At 34.9% G+C, this 19,145-nt stretch overlaps 1 protein-coding gene and 1 long non-coding RNA gene across 5 annotated transcripts in view; one reads left to right on the forward strand and one right to left on the reverse strand.

Moving 5' to 3' along the window:
* Window positions 1-14,774, reverse strand: part of LOC141424242 (uncharacterized) — a 41,184-nt gene extending 26,410 nt beyond the window's left edge. Inside the window, exon 1 of the long non-coding RNA XR_012449258.1 lies at window positions 14,522-14,774. This is a non-coding gene — a long non-coding RNA (uncharacterized lncRNA). The remainder of the gene's footprint in view (window positions 1-14,521) is intronic.
* The window catches only part of Hace1 (HECT domain and ankyrin repeat containing E3 ubiquitin protein ligase 1), a 123,202-nt gene that overhangs the window by 39,559 nt on the left and 64,498 nt on the right, over window positions 1-19,145 (forward strand). For all 4 annotated transcript variants that reach the window (XR_012449254.1, XM_020178256.2, XM_074077766.1 and 1 more), the window contains 4 exons: window positions 4,721-4,803; window positions 12,454-12,550; window positions 12,719-12,820; window positions 13,996-14,102. Coding sequence is in view for 3 of the 4 variants with exons in the window: in XM_020178256.2 (XP_020033845.2) it covers window positions 4,721-4,803; window positions 12,454-12,550; window positions 12,719-12,820; window positions 13,996-14,102 (389 nt within the window). In the remaining variant the exon portion in view is untranslated. The remainder of the gene's footprint in view (window positions 1-4,720; window positions 4,804-12,453; window positions 12,551-12,718; window positions 12,821-13,995; window positions 14,103-19,145) is intronic.

The raw sequence follows: 19,145 nt of genomic DNA on the forward strand, positions 1-19,145 counted from the left end.
TTAAACTCAAATTGTTAAGGCCAGGCAGTAAATATTTCATTGCAATTTTATGTAGGTATTTATCCTCCATGACATTTCACTCCCAAATCATGGGTGTATATTGTCAGCAAGAAACAAATTTGTTGTTGCTATTAAACCTTTTGCTTTATCATTGACATATTGTCACTTTGGATTATCTGGGTCTGAGAATCCATTTTGTACCTAGCCTGTGTTTAATTAAGGTGTCATAAAGGATCCAGGAAAGCTCACCACCCTAATAGCGCTCAGTAGGAACTGCCAGAATAATACAGTGATGGGTGAGTTATGTTAAGTGTTACAGTTTCCACGATCCTGGTCTGGCATCTTGTTGACCTGATTTGTTTCCCTTACCATTCACCACTGTGCAGTGTGCTAGTTGTTGAGGTGAGTACATTTTTAGATACCTTCTTACTTGCCTCCTTCAGAGAAATGATTAGAGATTAAAAACAAAACAAAACAAAACAAAACAAAACACCTGTGAATTAAGGTTATCTGTGACTTTCTTGCTACTTCTCCTGTTATGCCATTGAATCAATAATTGATTGAATTCTTTATTATCCATTCTCCTCCTGTTTCAGAGCTTTTATAAAAAGAAACCAGCAAATGAAAACATTTTTTTAAAAAATCACAATGGTTGATGACTTTTCAGTCTCTTTAGTGCTACATGGCAGTTTTTTTGTTCTTCACATTTAGATTCTTTGTACATTTTTATCCTTGCACTAAGATAAATGGATTATCTCTCTGTTTTTCTTAAGGCATCATTGTATCTACAAGTAAAGCTTGAAAACTTTAAAATAAAACATGTTTCTTTTCATAGTTGTATATTTTGAGGATCTCAGTTGGGATAATTTTGTTAAAACAGAAAGCAGAAAAATTTTGAACCCAAAAGAAACTGGTAGAATCACCAGTTTCCACTACCATAACCAAGTTTTTTTTTTTTTTTTGTCTTAAGAAAGAATTTTTAATGTCTTTGTAGGATGTGCAAGGATACGACAGACATGTGACATTTCAAATTGTAAATCATGCTTTTTTTGCTGTGATTTCTTGAAGCTTGTCTCACTACTTTATTGAGAATAGAAGAGTATGTTAGTTTAATGGCTAAATTGCTTTACACTGTGAGCTTTTCAGAATAATAAAAACACTAAGCACTGTAAAAAATATGTAGTTTAAAAATGGCATTATTTTAAAACTAATCACGAGAAGCTATACAGGTGTTTGAGCTTGGCTGCCTAATAGTTACTTGGCAGGGAATTAGTAGATCATTTATGATTAATGTAGTTTGTGAAAATATGTCAGTTACCCATTAATACGATTTAGTAATCTGAACTCAGAAAATTTAGCATTCTTTCTTTTTGCTAAATGGAATCATGATTTGAACATAGTCTTAGGTTTTCAATCCCTGTTTCACTGCATTTGTGTTGAGGCGCAAATTACCTGATCTTTGAAACTCAGTTTCTTGTTTATAGAAGTAGAGAGAATATAACCTTTTTCACAGGATGAATTAAATGAGTCATTTATTAAAATGCTTATTGGCATAGTGTCTGGGTTCATGTCATGTTATGTTATATCATTCTGTAGTTTTGAACTGTATATATGAATGCTTAGTATATTTTGTTAATTGTTTCATTTCAGGTTCTGTATTGCTAGATTTTAAATGCATATGAATATATATTTTCAATGTATTTGCTTTTATCTCTTGGGCTGTATCTTAAAACTTTTTATCAAAAAATTAAATAAAAAATAATAATCCTTTAACTCATCCTTCTTTGGCAAATCAAGATCACTGGAGGCAATAATTTTCAGCTTTTTTTTTTAAGCTTTTCCTTCAGTATATATTTCCAAATAATAAGCTTCCTTGGCTCCTTTTCAATTTATGACACTTAGGTATTAATCAGTTTTGTTATGGTGGGGGAGGATTTATAAATTTTGTTTAGACAGTATTAGTTGTCTGTATAGTTAAGTAAATATTGTATATTGATGAGTCAAGTAGAGAACTATAACATTTTCTTTCTAATAGTTAATAATTGACTTTGCTTAGTTTTCTTTGTATGAATCAGCAGTTGTTTTTATGTGTTTCTATAAGTGTCTTGCAGTACTATTTTTTTACAAAGACAAATTTGGTAGATAATCTGTCAGTTCTGCCTTTTCCCCTTCTAAACTTAGAAATTTCATATTGCCTCTTGTGTTTGATCTGTAATATTCTAGTTTCCACATCTTCTATTTTGGTTTATTCCATTGTTTTGGGGGAGGATATTACTCAAAGCTCTGCTTTTTTTGAAAAAAAAAAAGTGTATTTTGAGGTATTTTAAAAAATCTTTTTTCAGTTAAGCATTTAAAAAAAATTTTTAAACTGAGGTGTTATGAACTCAGGGCTTCTTGCTTGCTAAGCAGGCACTCTACCACATGAGCCACTCTGTCAGCCCCCAATTTTTGATCATATATTTGAACAATAGTGGGGCCAACTAGAGAATTCTGCATTAGAAATCATTTACCTTACAATTTTGAAGGAATTTTTTTTAGATTCCAGTGTTTTTGTTGGGAAGTTTAATGTCAACCTGATTTCCCTTTATCTGTAATTTTATATGCATGGTATTAGAAAAATTTATATTGACATTGCTTTGTTGAAGTTCTTTTAATTGTTAAACTGGGGATTTGGTAAGCAGTTTAAATCTGGAAATCCATGTTCTTCAGTTCTGGGCATTTTTTTTGGTGTTACTTGTTGATTTCTATATGGTCCCCTGATCCTTTTTATTCTCAGTTTCTCCCTGGTTTGATCCACTTACTTTCTAATCTTTCTTTGTTTATCTTTTCATTCTGTTTTCTTTTTCCTAGAGTTCCCCAAAATTGCCTTTCTAAACTTTTGGGGGTTTGAACTTAGCACGTGCCCTTGCTATAGGCAGGCGCTCTACCACTTGAACCAGGCTGTCAGCCCTTTTTGCTTCAGTATTTTTTGAATAGGGTCTCACCATTTATGGCCAGGCCCGCCTGGACTGCAGTCCTATAAATGCTTCCTGTGTAGCTGGGATGACAGGCATGTTCCAGTTGTGCCCAAATTTATCTGCCTATATTTTCCTCAGATTTCTATATTTGTTTAATGGATATAGTGCCTTTAAAAAAAATTTCCCCTCTTTGAGGTTATTACTTTTCTTTTGCCTCCCTCCCTCGCTCCCTCCCTCCCTTCCTTCCTTTTCTCTCTCTCTCTCTCTCTCTGTTTCTCTCTGTTTCTTTTTTTAAGGAGTAATGTTGCCCAAGCTGGCTTCAAACTTGATATTCTCCTGCTTTAACCTCCCAATTGCTGGGATTATAGGTATGTATCACCATACCTGGCTATATTTTTTAGTTTTTGTTATTTTCTTTGGTTCCTCTTACTACCTTTATTTTTCTGAGTTTTTTTTTAAACTTAAGTTTTGTTTTTCAGGTTTAAGGTTTGCTTAAGTTGTGTATTTTAGCATATATATTTAGCATGTATTAATTGTACAAAGAGGTTTTATTGTGATAGTTCTGTACATGCACATAATATACTTTGATCAGTTCACCCCTGCTATTACTCTTTCTTAATCCACCTCAGTTTTGTCTTAAATATTGTGTGTCTATTCATATATAATAGTGAAGTACAAAGACATTGACTGGAAGCATTGTGTGAGTGTGGGGTTTGTTGACTGCTTGGATTCACTGTTCTCCAAGCCTTCTCAATCTCAGCGCTGTTGATACTTTGTCCTTGATAATTCTTTCTTTTTCCTCACGGCTGGTAAGTGATAGAACATTTCAGTATATGTCATATAATAATAAACATCGAGTTACATTTATATTTTCACTACCTAAGTGATTTTTTTTTCTTTTTTTTATTAGCATATATTAATTGTACAAAGGGTTTTCTGTGTCATATTTCCATACTAGAACCACTGCTTAGTGATCTGTTGGTTTGAACTGGACTTGTTAGCTTTTTAACATTTTGTATTTCAATAATTATGCTATTTGATTCTGAGTTACTTCTTAGTATCCATTTTTGGGGAGAGGAGACAGTACTGAGATTTGAATCAAGACCTTCCACTTCTAGGCAAGTGCTCTACCACTTAAGCCACACCTCCAGACCTCTTTGCTTTAGGTTAATTTTTAGGTAGGGTCTCCTGCTTTTTGCTTGGGGGCAGCCTCAGACTTATGCTTCTTGCATAACTGAGATTACAGGTGCCCACCACCATGCCCAGCTTTGTTTGTTGTTGAGATGGAGTTGCTCTAACTTTACAGGTGTGAGTGACCAAGCCCACTAGGTAGCTGGGATTACAGCTGTGAGCCACCAAGCCCAGCCCCAAAAGTTCTGATATCTAAAGTAGTAGTCTGCAGTTCACTAGTCACACGTGGTTACTTAGATTTGAATTTGTTATAATTAAAATGAAAAAAATTCAGTTTCTCAGTTGTATAACCATACTTCAAATCTTAGTAGCCACACATGACTATGTTACAGTGCTGTTTGAGAGCCTTTCCAGCTAATACAGTTTATATCATATTGATAATTCCACATATATTATGCAGTACCTGAGAGATTCAGAGAGGTTATCAAAGTTGAATTTGTTTTGCCATCATAAATGTCATGTGCCTGCCTGTAAAACTTCAGGTTCCCTTATATGGATTAGAATTCTGGTGAAATTATGTGTTTTGTTTAACTTTTTTTGGCTTTACTTTTAATTGCTTTTTTCTCCCCCAGACAGTGCAGTGTTTGCTAGACAGTGGTGCTGATATTAACAGGCCAAATGTATCAGGAGCTACTCCATTGTACTTTGCATGCAGGTATGATATTTTATATTTGCAGATGTATACATTAAAGATTGTTACATATGTACTATATTTCCAGACAAATATTTGTATGTACTTTTTATAGTTATCTTTTCTCACACATACTATGCTTTCTTTTACGATGAAGAATAGCATTACAGTTCTGTTATCTGACTATGTTAGAGAAAGCATTTTATATTTAGTTGCCAGTGTTTTTATGTTACAGGTGAGAGCTTTTGGTTTAGTACTGTTTCAGTGTAAGAACAAATTAATGGTAATTTCCCTAGTTTACTTAATTAAGTAACCAGGTTATTTGCTTGGGATAAGCAGTTGAAGCAAGTCTTAGTCCAGAGCCATGTCTTTGGTTTCTCTGTATCTATAACTTAAAAAAATTATTTAATCATTCTTATTTGATACTAAGGTATGTATTATTTTTGTACTTCTCTATTGGTTTTTTTTTTCTTAAATTGCACATTTTGTTTACTTATTCATTCATGTAATCAGCAAACATTAGCTAGCACTCGCTGTGTGCCCTGCATTGTTATAAGCATTACTGATACAGTTTTAAATAGGGGATAAGAGTGAAGCTGGGTTGTAGAGTGCTTACCTAGCCTGGCTTCCATTCCTAGTACCTGGGGCAGGGGACTCAAAACAACAAACAAACATTGTCCCTAAGGAGCACTATAATAATTATATATATGCACTCACACATATATACACATACATGTATAAAGTATGTTATATAAATGTAATTTTCAGTTAGGAATCATGTACAAAACACTGTAATAATTCTTTTTTACTTAAATTATAATTTTCCTTTGATATTCCTGGGTTTTGGTTCTAGGATCTCCCCATGGATACTAAAACCTTCTGATACTCAGTTTTCTCATATAAGATGTCATAGTATTTACATATAACTTTTAAACATCCTCCTGTGTAGTTTAAATAATCTTCAGATTACTTATATAGTATAATGCAAAAGTTGTGTAAATGGTGTTATATTGTTTAGGGAGTAATGACAAGAGAAAAAGTATGTACATGTTCAGTACAGGCACAACCATTGTAAGGCCTGACTGTATTTTCAGTCTGTGGCTAGTTAAATCCATGGATAAGGAGTTCTGACTGTATGTCAGTTGTAACATTCATTTATGCTCTTAGATAGATCTCCAGAAAGCTCCTCTTGTCTTTTTTCTTGCTTTATATCATTTTTCTGGAAGTTTGTTTTGCATTGAAGGACCTGTGTTTTCTTGTTTATGTTCTCATTAGGGTCTTTGATGCTTGATCAGACTGATTTTTGATCATGTATTTCACAATCTTTTATTAGGAGCAGTTCACAAAACACCGTAGTGCTTATTCTCTTTGATTTAAATTATATGAATTGCAAAATTCATTTAGGCTCTTATATACAAATGCACTTACATACAAGGGCTTTTGAATCTTTAGACTTCTAGATCTGTCCGAATCCAGGCATTTTCTAACATTATACTTAGGATTTGATTGATTCTTTACAATAGCAGTTGCTTCCATAGTGACCTGAATTTATGAATAATATCATTGTTTGATTTCTTGAAATCACATTGTGTCTTGAAGGTTTATCTGTAGATCATATCATCCTTTGAAGATCCACATTTGAGTGTCCACCTGTCTTATTTGCATAACCACTTAAGTGTCTCAGATGTTAACATGTCTAGAATACAACTTGTGATCTTCCTCTAAATCTTTCTTCCAGTTTTCTCTTCTGAATCAGGGGAACCCTTATCCTCCCAGTTATTTAAATCAGAAACCAGATCACTATTTTTTATTTCTCTCTTTTGCTGATCTCAACTGGGAATTGATTAATAAATTCTGTGAATTTTAGATCCAGAATATGTCCTTAATCTCTGTGCTCTTTAGCTCATTGAAACCACTTTAAAGTTGTTATGTGTTGCCTAGTGTACTGCAGTAGTCTAACTGGTTTCCTTGATTACTCTATTGTTTCCTTCTGTATATTCCTTCCTCACCAAAGTGATCTTAAAAAAAAAAAAAAAAGAAGCTCTTGTCACTTTGTGTTTAAACCTGTATTTATAACTTTTCAGTGCCTCTTTGTTCCATTTCTTTTTTTTTTTATTCGTTTATTCGTATGTGCATACATTGTTTGGGCTGTCTCTCTTCCCCATCCCCCTCACCAGGCAGAATCTGTTCTGCCCTTATCTCTAATTTTGTTGAAGAGAAAGTATAAGCAATAATAAGAAAGACAAAGCGTTTTTGCTAGTCGAGATAAGGATAGCTATACAGAGAGATTCCTAGCATTGCTTCCATGTACAAATGTGTTTACATCACCAAGTTGAGTCATCTCTAACTGACCTTTTCACTAGTTCCTGATCCCCTTCTCATATTGACCTCTGTCACTTTAAGGCTTCTGTATTAGTTCCTCTGCAGTGGGGACATCAAATATTCTCATGTTTTGGGTTTCTATCCCCATACCTCCTGTGGGTGCTCTCCCCTTATCATGTGACCCAAGTTCGACCACATTGCTGTATTTGCTCAAGATCTGAAGTCCACGTATGAGGGAGAACATATGATTTTTGGTTTTCTGAGCCTGGCTAACCTTGCTTAGAATGGTGTTCTCCAGTTCCATCCATTTACTTGTGAATGATAAGATTTCATTCTTCTTCATGGCTGAGTAAAATTCCATTGTGTGTGTAAATACCACATTTTTTTAAATCCATTTGTCAGTAGTGGGATATCTTGGCTGTTTCCAGAACTTGGCTATTATGAATAACGCTGCAAAAAGCATGGGTGTGCAGGTGACCCTGGAGTAACCTGTGTTGCATTTCTTTGGGTGTATCCCCAGGAGTGGGATTGCTGGATCATATGGCAGGTCTATGTTTAGATTTTCAAGAAGCCTCCAAATTTTTTTCCAGAGTGGTTGCACTAGTTTGCATTCCCACCAGCAGTGTATGAGGGTTCCTTTTTCCCCACATCCTCGCCAACACCTGTTGGTGGTGGTGTTGCTGATGATGGCTATTCTAACAGGGGTGAGGTGGAATCTTAGTGTGGTTTTAATTTGCATTTCCTTTATTGCTAGAGATGGTGAGCATTTTTTCATGTGTTTTTTGGCCATTTGAATTTCTTCTTTTGAGAAAGCTCTGTTCAGTTCAGTTGCCCATTTCTTTATTGGTTCATTGATTTTGGAAGAGTTTAGTTTTGTGAGTTCCCTGTATATTCTGGTTATCAGTCCTTTGTCTGATGTATAGCTGGCAAATATTTTCTCCCACTCTGTAGGTGGTCTTTTCAGTTTAGAGACCATTTCTTTTATTGTGCAGAAGATTTTAATCTTAAGAAGTCCCATTTGTCCATCCTTTCTCTTAGTTGCTGAGCTACTGGGGTTCTAATGAGGAAGTCCTTGCCTACACCTATTACTTCTAGAGTGTTTCCTGCTCTTTCCTGTACCAACTTCATAGTTTTGGGTCTGATATTAAGGTCCTTGATCCATTTTGAGTTGATACTATTACAGGGTGATAAACATGGATCTAGTTTCAGTTTTTTGCAGACGGATAACTACTTTTCCCAACAACATTTGTTGAAGAGGCTGTCTTTTCTCCATGGTATATTTTTAGTGCCTTTGTCAAAAATAAGGTGGGCATAGTTGTGTGGATTCATATCCGGGTCCTCGATTCTGTTCTGGTCTTCATGCCTGTTTTTGTGCCAATACCATGCTGTTTTTACTGCTATTGCTTTGTAATATAGTTTGAAGTCAGGTATTGTGATACCTCCAGCATTGCTCTTTTTGCTGAGTATTGCCTTGTGTTTCCAAATGAATTTTAGGGTATATTTTTCAGTCTCTGTGATGAATGTCATTCGGATTTTGATGGAAATTGCATTAAACATGTAGATTGCTTTTGGTAATATAGCCATTTTTACTATGTTGACTCTACTAATCCATGAGTGCGGGAGATCTCTCCACCTTCTGTAGTCTTCCTCAATCTCTTTCTTCAGGGGTTTGTAGTTCTCCTTGTAGAGGTCATTCACATCCTTTGTTAAGCTTACTCCTAGGTATTTGATTTTTTTTTTTTTGAGGCTATTGTAAATAGAATTTTTTCCATATATTCCTTCTCAGTTTGTTTGTTATTGTTGTATAGAAAAGCTAATGATTTTTGTGAGTTGATTTTGTATCCTGCCACCTTGCATTTCAAAAAAGACAATCCAGATTTTGACTTGGCCTCTGAGACTTGCATGGTCTGACCCCAGCTTAGCTCACTGTGCTTCAGCCACATTGGTTGATACTCTTTGAGTTCCCTACATGTAACCTACTTTCTCTGCCTGATGTTTGTGTTTCTGAAATGCACTTTGTTAGGCTTTTGGTGTGATACTGGGGATTGTACAGAGGGCTTTGTGTTTGCTAGGCAAGTGCTTTACCACTTAAGCTATGCTCCTAGTCCTTTTGTTTTCAGTTTATCTTTTGACATAGAGTTTTGCTAACTCTGCCCCAGCTGGCTTTGAGCAGAATTCTGGCCATTACTCCTTTTTCTTCATGTCACTGCTTAACTGAGGGGGCTCATTCCCAACAAATTACATCCCCTGCTACACATACACTTCTGATGGTTGTTGTAAGTATGAGCCTCTGGAATTCTGCCCAACTGGCTACCAGCTGGGCTTCCTACAACTCCCTCTTTAGGTTTGTTTAGTTTGCTAGAGAGGCTCACAGAATTCAGAGGAATACTGTACTTACATTTATGAGTTTATTTTGAAGGAAGGGTCCTGAGTGCAGGAGCATTAGTTCTTGTAGAGTTGGGGGTGCACCCTCGTCTTGGCACATGAATGAGTTCTTACTCTCCTTCCTGCAAGTCTCCCTGTGCTCAGCTGTCCCGAAGCTTTCCATACCCTGGCCTTTGGGTTTTTATGAAGCCTGGACAGTTGTGTCAGCTGTGTGGAAATGTGATTGAGCCAAAAGGGTGTGACCTAATGCTAACAAACTCAGAGGGAAACCCCAGCAAGGCCTGTCTGCTCAGGTTCTTCTTGGCTTCTCTATGCAGCTTTCTTTCCCAGTGGGGAAGGGGTAGGGCCCCTTCTGAAAAGGGAGTCTTATGATCCCTCAGACAAGGTAAATTATAGAATTTTTTAATGGCCAGCTCCAAGTTAGAAAACCAGGAGAGTATCAGAGTAGTATATTTTTGGTTTCTATAACTTGCCTGGGGAAGAGAAATAATAGTTTTTTCCATGGTGCCTTGTGGGGAAAAGGGTCAGGAGAAAGAGGGTAGGAGAACTTAGGTTATGGTTTCAGAGGCCTGCTTCTGAGGCCTTAAAGTGCCTCAACATTCTAACAAAAACTTTCACCTTTATTGCTCTGATCCTCTGGAACACTTAGAAACAAAGGACAAAAGACCAAATACTTTAGCCTTAATGTTCTAGTTATTTAAGAAATATCAAGGACTATGGATGAAAATCAACATCACGTCTGATTTTTTATTACAAAAGAGTCCTAAGTTAGATTTCAGTTTGTTTACTTACTAAGTTAGGTTGCAGTTAGTTATAGAGCAGCTCAAAGTACAGACGCACCCTCAGGCTAATGGCCTCCTGCTTACTTAATTTAACAATACCTATTTTATAACTGTCAGAATTAAGTCACTGAAAATAAAGGACTGAGGATAATGCTTGTCACTTAGTGTTGTAAATTGTGTTTTAGGTCTCTTATTATTATTTTCTATAGCCAGTCTTTAATGCTCAAGTGAATGGTCGTTAAAGTCAAAACCTATAATATGATTTATTGATGCTATAATCCAGCTACCATGCTTGGGTGCTATAGACCAGGTCTACTGTCAAGTTTACAATCTAATTAAAAAGATTGGACGCATGGATATTAAATACAATAAAAGGGATAAAGAGATATAACTAAAATTGAACTGGATTTTTTTTTTTTTTTGGCAGTACTGGGGTTTGAACTCAGGGCCTACATGTTGAGCCACTCCACCAGCCCTTTTTTTTTTGTGATGGGTTTTTTCAAGATAGGGTTTTTTGAACTATTTCCCTGGGCTGGTTTTGAACTTTGATACTCCTGATCTCTGCCCTCTGAGTAGCTAGGATTATAGGAGTGAGCCACTGGTGCCCGGCGAACTGGATAATTTTTATAAATGCTCAGATCTTTTCTTTTAGAAAAGGTGTCTCTGTCTTCCTAAATATATTAAGTTCAAGTTGGTTAATTTTCAATTGGCTTTTACTTTTAGGCATGATAAAAAGAGTAGGATAGTATAAATTATAATTATTATTACCTGTAGTTGGTAATATCTTATACTGCCAGCTTAATATCAAATGATGCTTGATGAAGATTTCTTGCTGTGTTCTAATTAACTACTGTTCTTTTTAGAGAGATTGCTGATTTATATGGTTTCTTTCTTTTTTTTTCTTTTTCTGGAGTAAATTAGATACTGTTTTGAGTTAATTATGGCCTATGGGTTTGTTTTAAGGAGAGTAATCAGTATTAAAGTATTAAGACAGTGATATACTTGTTATAAGTTGTTGTGGCACGGGATTCATAATAGGTACCATAAATTGTTTAATTTTAATTGGTTATTAATTATTCTTCATGCAGTACCATTTTACTTGAAATAGAATGAGTTTTGTGTAGTTTTTTTTTTTTAATCTCCAAGAAATGTCTCCTTGTGAAATGACGTGTCTATATGGGAGGAATATTAACTGAGGATCCCAGACATCTGGGTCAGTTTCACCTGTGCTTGGTTTAGTTGCTTTTTTTATCTACAAAGTAGTGCTTGGATTAGATGGCCTTTCAAACTGTATGACTTGAGAGCTTCTAAAAATTAGCCTTAAATTTTAATGTCCCTGGATTGTAGATTTATTTTTTGTTACTTTTATCTGGAATCAAATGAGCTCACTGAATAACAAGAGTAAGAACTTTATGGGTTGCTACCCATAAAGTAGCTTGGTTCTAGCTTGAAGAGTGGTAGTGATTAGCTTTACTAATATAAGAAAGAGAACAATTAAAGGATGAAGCATGTGGATAGGAGAGTTGTTTATTATAGGCTAGATTGAATAGCTGTCAGCATAAAGCAAACTGAGTAGGTTGGTAAAATGAAAGTTGAAAGCTAGATAGTATTTTTTTGCTAGTAACTCCCATTTATGCTCCTCTCTTCAATACTTACTTTGCTACTTTTCTTCTTCCTTTATAATTTTTAAAACAAAGTGTTAAAGCACTATGCTCTCTCCTTCAGTTCTTTCTTGCTACTTTTCTCTTGCTTTCTTTTTTTTAAATTAAGTATCAAAGCATCACAAAAAGGTATTCTTATTTTCAATATTGAGGTTCTTTTAGATTAAGAAGTCTAGAGATACAGATGTGTGTAGTGGAAAGAAGGTTAGACTAAATTGAGAAAGGGATTAGGAAGTGAGTAGAAGGAAAAAATTAATAAGAAGCCTAAGAAATAGTTGTTTATCCCAAAATATTATGACTTATTGTAAGTAATGTGACCCCTGTTTAAGATTTATTCTATCTGTGTTTTGAAAGTATGACCTAACATTGAGAAAAAATTTCCTGATTGCCAAAGGTATCGTTCAGAATTTTTTGGCTTAATTTTTTATTGTTAATCTATTAGTTCATATTAACCATCCCTAATTTATAGAGAAAGACTTTAAATTAAAAGATTATATTTTTAACTTGGTTCTATCTCTATTCAGTCATGGTCAGAGAGATACAGCACAAATTCTTCTATTACGAGGAGCCAAATACTTGCCAGATAAAAATGGAGTAACCCCTCTGGATTTATGTGTACAGGTATGTTTTTCAGTGTATTATTCTGAGCCCATTTATAATAGAAACTGAGAATGGTAAAATCATTTTTTTTCTTAAATGAGAGGGTGAGTGCAAAAATTTTTGTTTGTGAAGAATATGACCTTTAAAAGGTCATATTCAAACTTGAATAATTTTAAGTCTTGTTTTTAGGGTGGATATGGAGAAACTTGCGAAGTATTAATTCAGTATCACTCCAGGCTTTTCCAGACTATTATTCAAATGACACAGAATGAAGACCTTCGAGAAAACATGGTAATGTATTTATCCTAATAGTTGGAACAATCTTATAAATGTGCTTGATAATTTTTATTATTATTGTTATTTTTATTAATAATAATTAACTTTTTTGCAGTACTGGGGATTGAACTCTGGGCCATATGCATGCTAGGCAAGAGCTCTACCACTTGAGCCTTGTCCCCAATCCAATTCTATTTATTATTACAAATACCTTAATAACTTGAATTTGCTTATCTGCATTGCAGGTTAAATACGAGTTACAGTTAGCCCTTCATGTTTGTGGGTTCTTTGTCAATACATTCAACCAGATGTGAATCAAAAATATTAAAAATAGTATTTATTCTGAATATGTAGACTTTTTTCTTGCATTATTCCCTAAACAATGCAGTATAACAACAGTTTGCATGGCATTTGCATTGTATTAGGTATGATTAGTAATCAAGTGATGATTTAAAGTATGTATGAGAATGTGTGCAGGTTATATGCAAATACTAAGCCATTTTATACAAGAGACTTGAGCATCTACAGATTTTGGTATCCATAAAGAGTCTGGAATCACTCTCCAAGAATATCAAGGGACAACTGTATATATAATAATTTGTGAACTTTATGCTAGCATTTGGCCCTCTGACTGTTCTGTCAGGTTCTTCAGTCCCTCCTTAAAATAACTATTCCTCATGGGTAGAGAAAAAGAATCTGAGGATGAATATCATGTTGTGATTGGCACTCATTAATTTACTGAGCTCTGTTTTTCTTTTTTTTGTTGTTGCTGTGTAAACAAGAGCTCCACTACTAAGCTCCATTACCAGCCCTGAGCTCTGTACTGATAATAGTTCTACTCTTAGAAAAATTGCAGAGTTTAATATTCTCTTAAATTTTAGAAGTTTGAATTACATTTCCATATACATTCTTGGTGATTTCTCTTCTATATATTTTTAATTATTTTTTTACTAGGTGATTTTGAACAAAGACTTTTTTTTGTGGGACGGGGGTTTGAACTTGAGCAAAGATTTCCTATCTTATTTCTACTTTGACTCTTAGATTTATGTAAGACAAAATAACTGCAAATGTCTTGATTTCAGCTAACTTGCTTTAAGGTAGTTACTAAACTAATAGGTACTTAATTTTTGGTAAAATTTATTGGGTTACTATGTAATCACATTTTTTTTTAAAATTTATAAAAACATTAGTTACGGCAAGTTTTGGAGCATTTGTCTCAGCAAAGTGAAAATCAGTACCTAAAGATTCTAACAAGTCTTGCAGAAGTTGCTACAACAAATGGTCATAAGCTGCTTAGGTAAGTGTTTCAGTAAATCGGTCAGTAACAGCATCTGTTTCATCTCTCACATAGTTTTTTCTGTTTATGTCTTTTGTTGTGGTGATATGTTAGAAAAATTTGCTTACTTTCCATTGTTTTGTGTTGTAATTGAACTATTATTAAAAAGACTTTAGTTCTATCTATGCATAGTCTAACTATGCTAAGAGCGTATAACTTGGCTTACGTGTTTGAAATTTTATAAAATCATTACTTAGATGTCGCGAGCGCCTATTGGTTCAATTGAGTACAGAGAGACAGTACTCAGGAGACTCTTATTTCAGAGAACAGGGTTTTTATTCAAACAAATTCACATGGCACTTTCCTAAGGATCCTAATGCCTGTCTCTGCTACTGTAGCCAGCCAGGAGTTACTCAGACCTTCCCCCAAGTCTCGCTCACCGTGTGAGGTCTTCTCAGCCGATGAGGGGGGTATAGCTGTGCCCAGGGATCCTCATAGCCGCCTTCAGTGCAGGTCCAGTTCACGGTTCACCGGTGACACCCAGTGGTCATCGGGAAAAGGGGCATGCTCACAAGCGGCGGCTGCCTCTATGTCAGGGTCCCTGGTGGACTCCTGACAGTGTGGTCTCTGATGGCAAAGAGGCAAGCAAGGCTTTCGGTTCTGGCCTGAGTTTATATACCCTGTGGTGACCTTACCACTTCTGTTGTCTACACTGTCACCTTAGGTCTAGCTTATTAGCATATCAGCTGCCACCTTAGGTCTAGCTTATTAGCATATCAGCTGCCACCTTAGGTCTGGTTTATTAGCATATCAGCTGCCACCTTAGGTTTGGCTTATGAGCATATCAGCTTGTCACACTCCGGCTGGCTTCTGAGTCCTAACACACACTAGCTAATACTTCTTATTTCAGCAGTTTTTCATGCTTTAACACATTACGATCTATCAATACAATAACAATCTTATATGTGTTTACCTCATTAGATTAGTCACGTAAGTAGATGTACATGAAAAAGAATTTAGAAAGTAGTTCAGGAATCTTGATCACTAATTTATAAAATTGGGTACTTCATGGTTCATTATAAAGTTTTCTTCCAGTTCTTTAGTCTTTCCAGAAAATTTTGTGGTTTTAATAGCTCATCACTAAGTCCATGGAGTTAATGCCTTTATATTACAGATACACTTCTTTGTATGTGATTAGCCACTCCAGTTAGGAGTAGGCAGCTATTAAGAAGTGGATTTTGAAGTATGGTGGTACACTCTATAATCCCAGCTACTGGGGAGGCGGAGGCAGGAGGATTGTGAATTCAAGGCCAGCCTGAGCAAAGTTAAGGGCTGAAAAAAGTTGTTCCCAATAATCCATGTATTAGATGAAGTCTTTCTAAGATTCAGATGTACTAATTAGAAACATGGGCTTTGATTCAGTCAGACTCAAGTACCATTTAGTAACTGTGTGACCTCAGCAACTAACCTTTTCAAGTTTTCCTTTAGTATTCACCCATACATCTAATCACCAGACCATCTGTTTGATGATTGTGAATAAAACAGACAAAATGTCTCTCTATATTGGATTTATAGTCTTATTGGGATTTTATTCCATTTTTTTGAAAATGGTAATTAAGTACCTTAATGAATTGTGAAAATGAAATAATAAAATGCTATAAAGTGTCCAGCCTGAAACATAATGCTATTAGCATTGATGAAGATGATTATTTAACTGGAAAATGGTGGGGATGATTATTTTAAATATGCCCATAATATACAAACCCCAGTACTGCAAAACAATTACAAATTTAATTTGATTACACATACATAATTAAACCTGTCTTCTTCCTACATCATAAGACTTTTTTTCCCATTATGTCTTTGTCCTGTTGTCTGCTCTTCCAAAGTAATCAGAAAGCATGGATGCGTTTCTGTATCTATGGTGTTATTTTAAATTCACCTTTATTTCTTATTAAGTAGGTGTTAAGGAAAATTAAAAACCATTTATTTCATTTAAATCAGACAGTAACTTTGTGATTTAGATGTTGTCTCCATTTTACATTTTACAAGAAAATTAAAGTTAAATGATTTGTAAAGCTAGAGGAACCAGGAGACAGATCTACTTTAATACAGAGCAAATTCTGGTTCCGGTCTAGCTCTTAAAAGTGATAGAGAGGATACTACTCTTAAACAGGGTAGGAAAACAGATCTATGGGCAAAACAAGTTCTAAAACTGCTTTGCTAAACTGTAGCCTTACCTTCTACAGTGCCACCTTTCAGATACTTTAACAGATCGGTTATGGTTATGATCATTTTTGTCCTTTGTTGAGAGTGGTGGTGAGTATTGGTTTTAGTATTGTATTAGAATGACCCAAGCCTTGTATGCACATATGAATAAAAAAAAAAAGAATTTATTCTACTGATGTCAGGGTAGATTCTTAAGAGGATCACAAATAGAAATGATTTCCTCTGCTAATTTATGTGTAATGGTATTTTTGCAGATTATCTCTTATTTGTGAATTATTTTTTCTTTTGTTTTATTTTCTTTTCTGTTTTTTTAAGACAGGGTTTCACTATGTAACCTAAGATGGACTAGAACTCAATCTTTCTGCCTCAGCGTTCAGAGTGCTGAGATTACAGTCATGTGTAACCATGCCTCACTTTTAAAAAATGATATTACTTCTTTTTTTGCCATGATGGAGATTGAGCCCAGGGCCTTGTAGATGGTAGGCAATCATTCTATACCACCATTCCTTAACCCACAATATGAAATAATTTTTTTCAATAGAAATTTTCTTTAAGAAAATAACCAGGCTGGGCATGAGGCTTAGTGGTAGAGTGGTAGAGTGTATAACTAACATGCAAAAAGCCTGATTTCAATCCCTAGCACCATGCACATACACCAAAAAAAGGAGAGAAAATAAAAAATTCAAGTATATATTAATTAGCAATGATTTAGATGTTATCCAACATACTTTTGGAAAAATAGGTAGCCTGTTATGTAACTGATTCTAGGAATGTTTGCCAAATATAATGTGTTAGTCAGCTTTCTGTTGCATTGACACACACTTCAGATAAATAACTTACAGAGAGGAAAGATTTATTTTGGCCTACAGTTTCAGAGGTTTTAGTACATGGTCAGTTGGTTCCACTGTTTTCAGGCCTCTGGTAGGCAGAACATAGCAGGGAGTACATGGTGGAGAAAAGCTGCACATATCATGTGATCAGGAAGCAAAGAGAGGAGGGGACCAGGATTCCCAATATACTTTAGAAGGACTTGCCCCCAGTGATCTAACTTCCTCTCACTAGACCCTACACATAAAGGTTCCATCACTTCCTAATAGTGCCACAAACTGGCTATCAAGCCTCTATCCTATGAATATTTGAGGGCATTCAGAAATAAAACTGTACTATAGAATAAGCATTTATTGAGGCTCTTTTGCATGTAATGCTGTGTTTGTATGGAAATGAGAATGTTAGTCAACATCTTTATGTTGATGATTGAGTAAAGATAATTATTGATATGCAGATGAATAGAAATCACAGTTATATGCTAAGAAAAGGAACTACTAAGAGTATATTTTTATGCAAACCAAAGGTAAGTACATTGATAGAGCTTTGAATTAGAAGCTAACTAAATATTTTTATCCTGAGACATGGTGGCTTTGGAAGAAATGATTTCACAGGTTGGAAATTGAGAAAATAATTTTTTTGTAGATAAGTGATTTAACTTGGAATCTAACATAAAATTACTAGACTGTATTAATAATTAATGGTGATATTCAGATTCTACTGTTGAGAAAATTACTTCTTACTTAACAGATAATTCATGAAGTGTTCCCTAGATCAGATATTTAAAACAAGTGGTATTTTACAGAGGAAATTCATATTGACATCTCTCACAGAATGTGAGTGTTAGAGTTAATTTTTCCAAGAGCTATAACACAGAGAAATAGGTTCAACTAAGTTACATTTCTATTTTGTCATTGTCAACAGTCTTATGATAAAAAAATTGTAAACATTTTGTAAAGACAAATGTAAAAATCAATGCACCCTAGATAATGGTTCCTTGCCCATTTGATTTAAAGTTTCATTTTTTTTCTTCTTTTTTTTTTTTTTTTTTTGAGTCATATTGAGGATTGACCTCAGGGCTCTGCTCTTCTTGCTAGGCAGGTGTTCTGCCACTTGACGCATGCCCCAGCTCCTTTTTGCTTTAGGTTACTTTTTAGATACGGTCTTGCATTTTTGCTCTGTACCTCCCTCAGACCTCAATTTTCCTACCTATATCTCCCTAGCATAGCTGGTTTTATAAGTGAATTCCACCAGGCCCATCTTGTTTGTTAAGGTGGGATCTAGCTAACTTTTTGCCTGGCCTGGTCTTAAACTGCCATCCTCCCCATCTCTCTGCTTCCTGAGTAGCTGGGATTACAGTTGTGCACCACCATGTCCAACCCTGATTTAAAGTTTCTAAAATGAAAAGGTTTTACTAAGTTGTCCCAGTCAAATACAAATTAACAGTAATAGCTATTACATTTTACTAACACTGGTACCTGGCAGCTAATTTTTATTGACTTTTAAAAGACAATTTAGTAATTCCTAAAGTGAATATTGGAAGTAAAAATGTTAAGAAATTTTGGTTCAGATGTCACCAAGATAGAAAATGATCTCTAATTTGGCATTATTAAACTGGAATACTTGGAAGTAGGCATTATTATTTCCACATCATTAATGCTTATTTTTTTTAATGTTAAAGAATACCTAAAAATGTTAGAATGAGCAGGGTAAAATACACATAGACGTGAGTAAGCTTTTGATAAATTTGTACAAAGACATGTCATTCTGCTTAAAACTGTATGTAACTCTTTATTCTGGTCTTGTGCAACAGTTATACTAGAAGGTAACTAATTTTAGAGATTTCAAAATAAAACCATTCCCTGTGCAAAGAAAAAAAAGTTCATAAATACATCTTTAGATTCCATACAAATTTAGCCAAACTCCTAGTTTCTGTGAAAGAGTAATGATTGATATCTGTAAATGCAAACAATTTGATTCTGAGGGGCTTTCTGAGTTATATTCAGTATA

Source organism: Castor canadensis, chromosome 1 (genome assembly GCF_047511655.1).
Source record: "Castor canadensis chromosome 1, mCasCan1.hap1v2, whole genome shotgun sequence".
In the NCBI taxonomy this organism is placed as follows: Eukaryota; Metazoa; Chordata; class Mammalia; order Rodentia; family Castoridae; genus Castor; species Castor canadensis.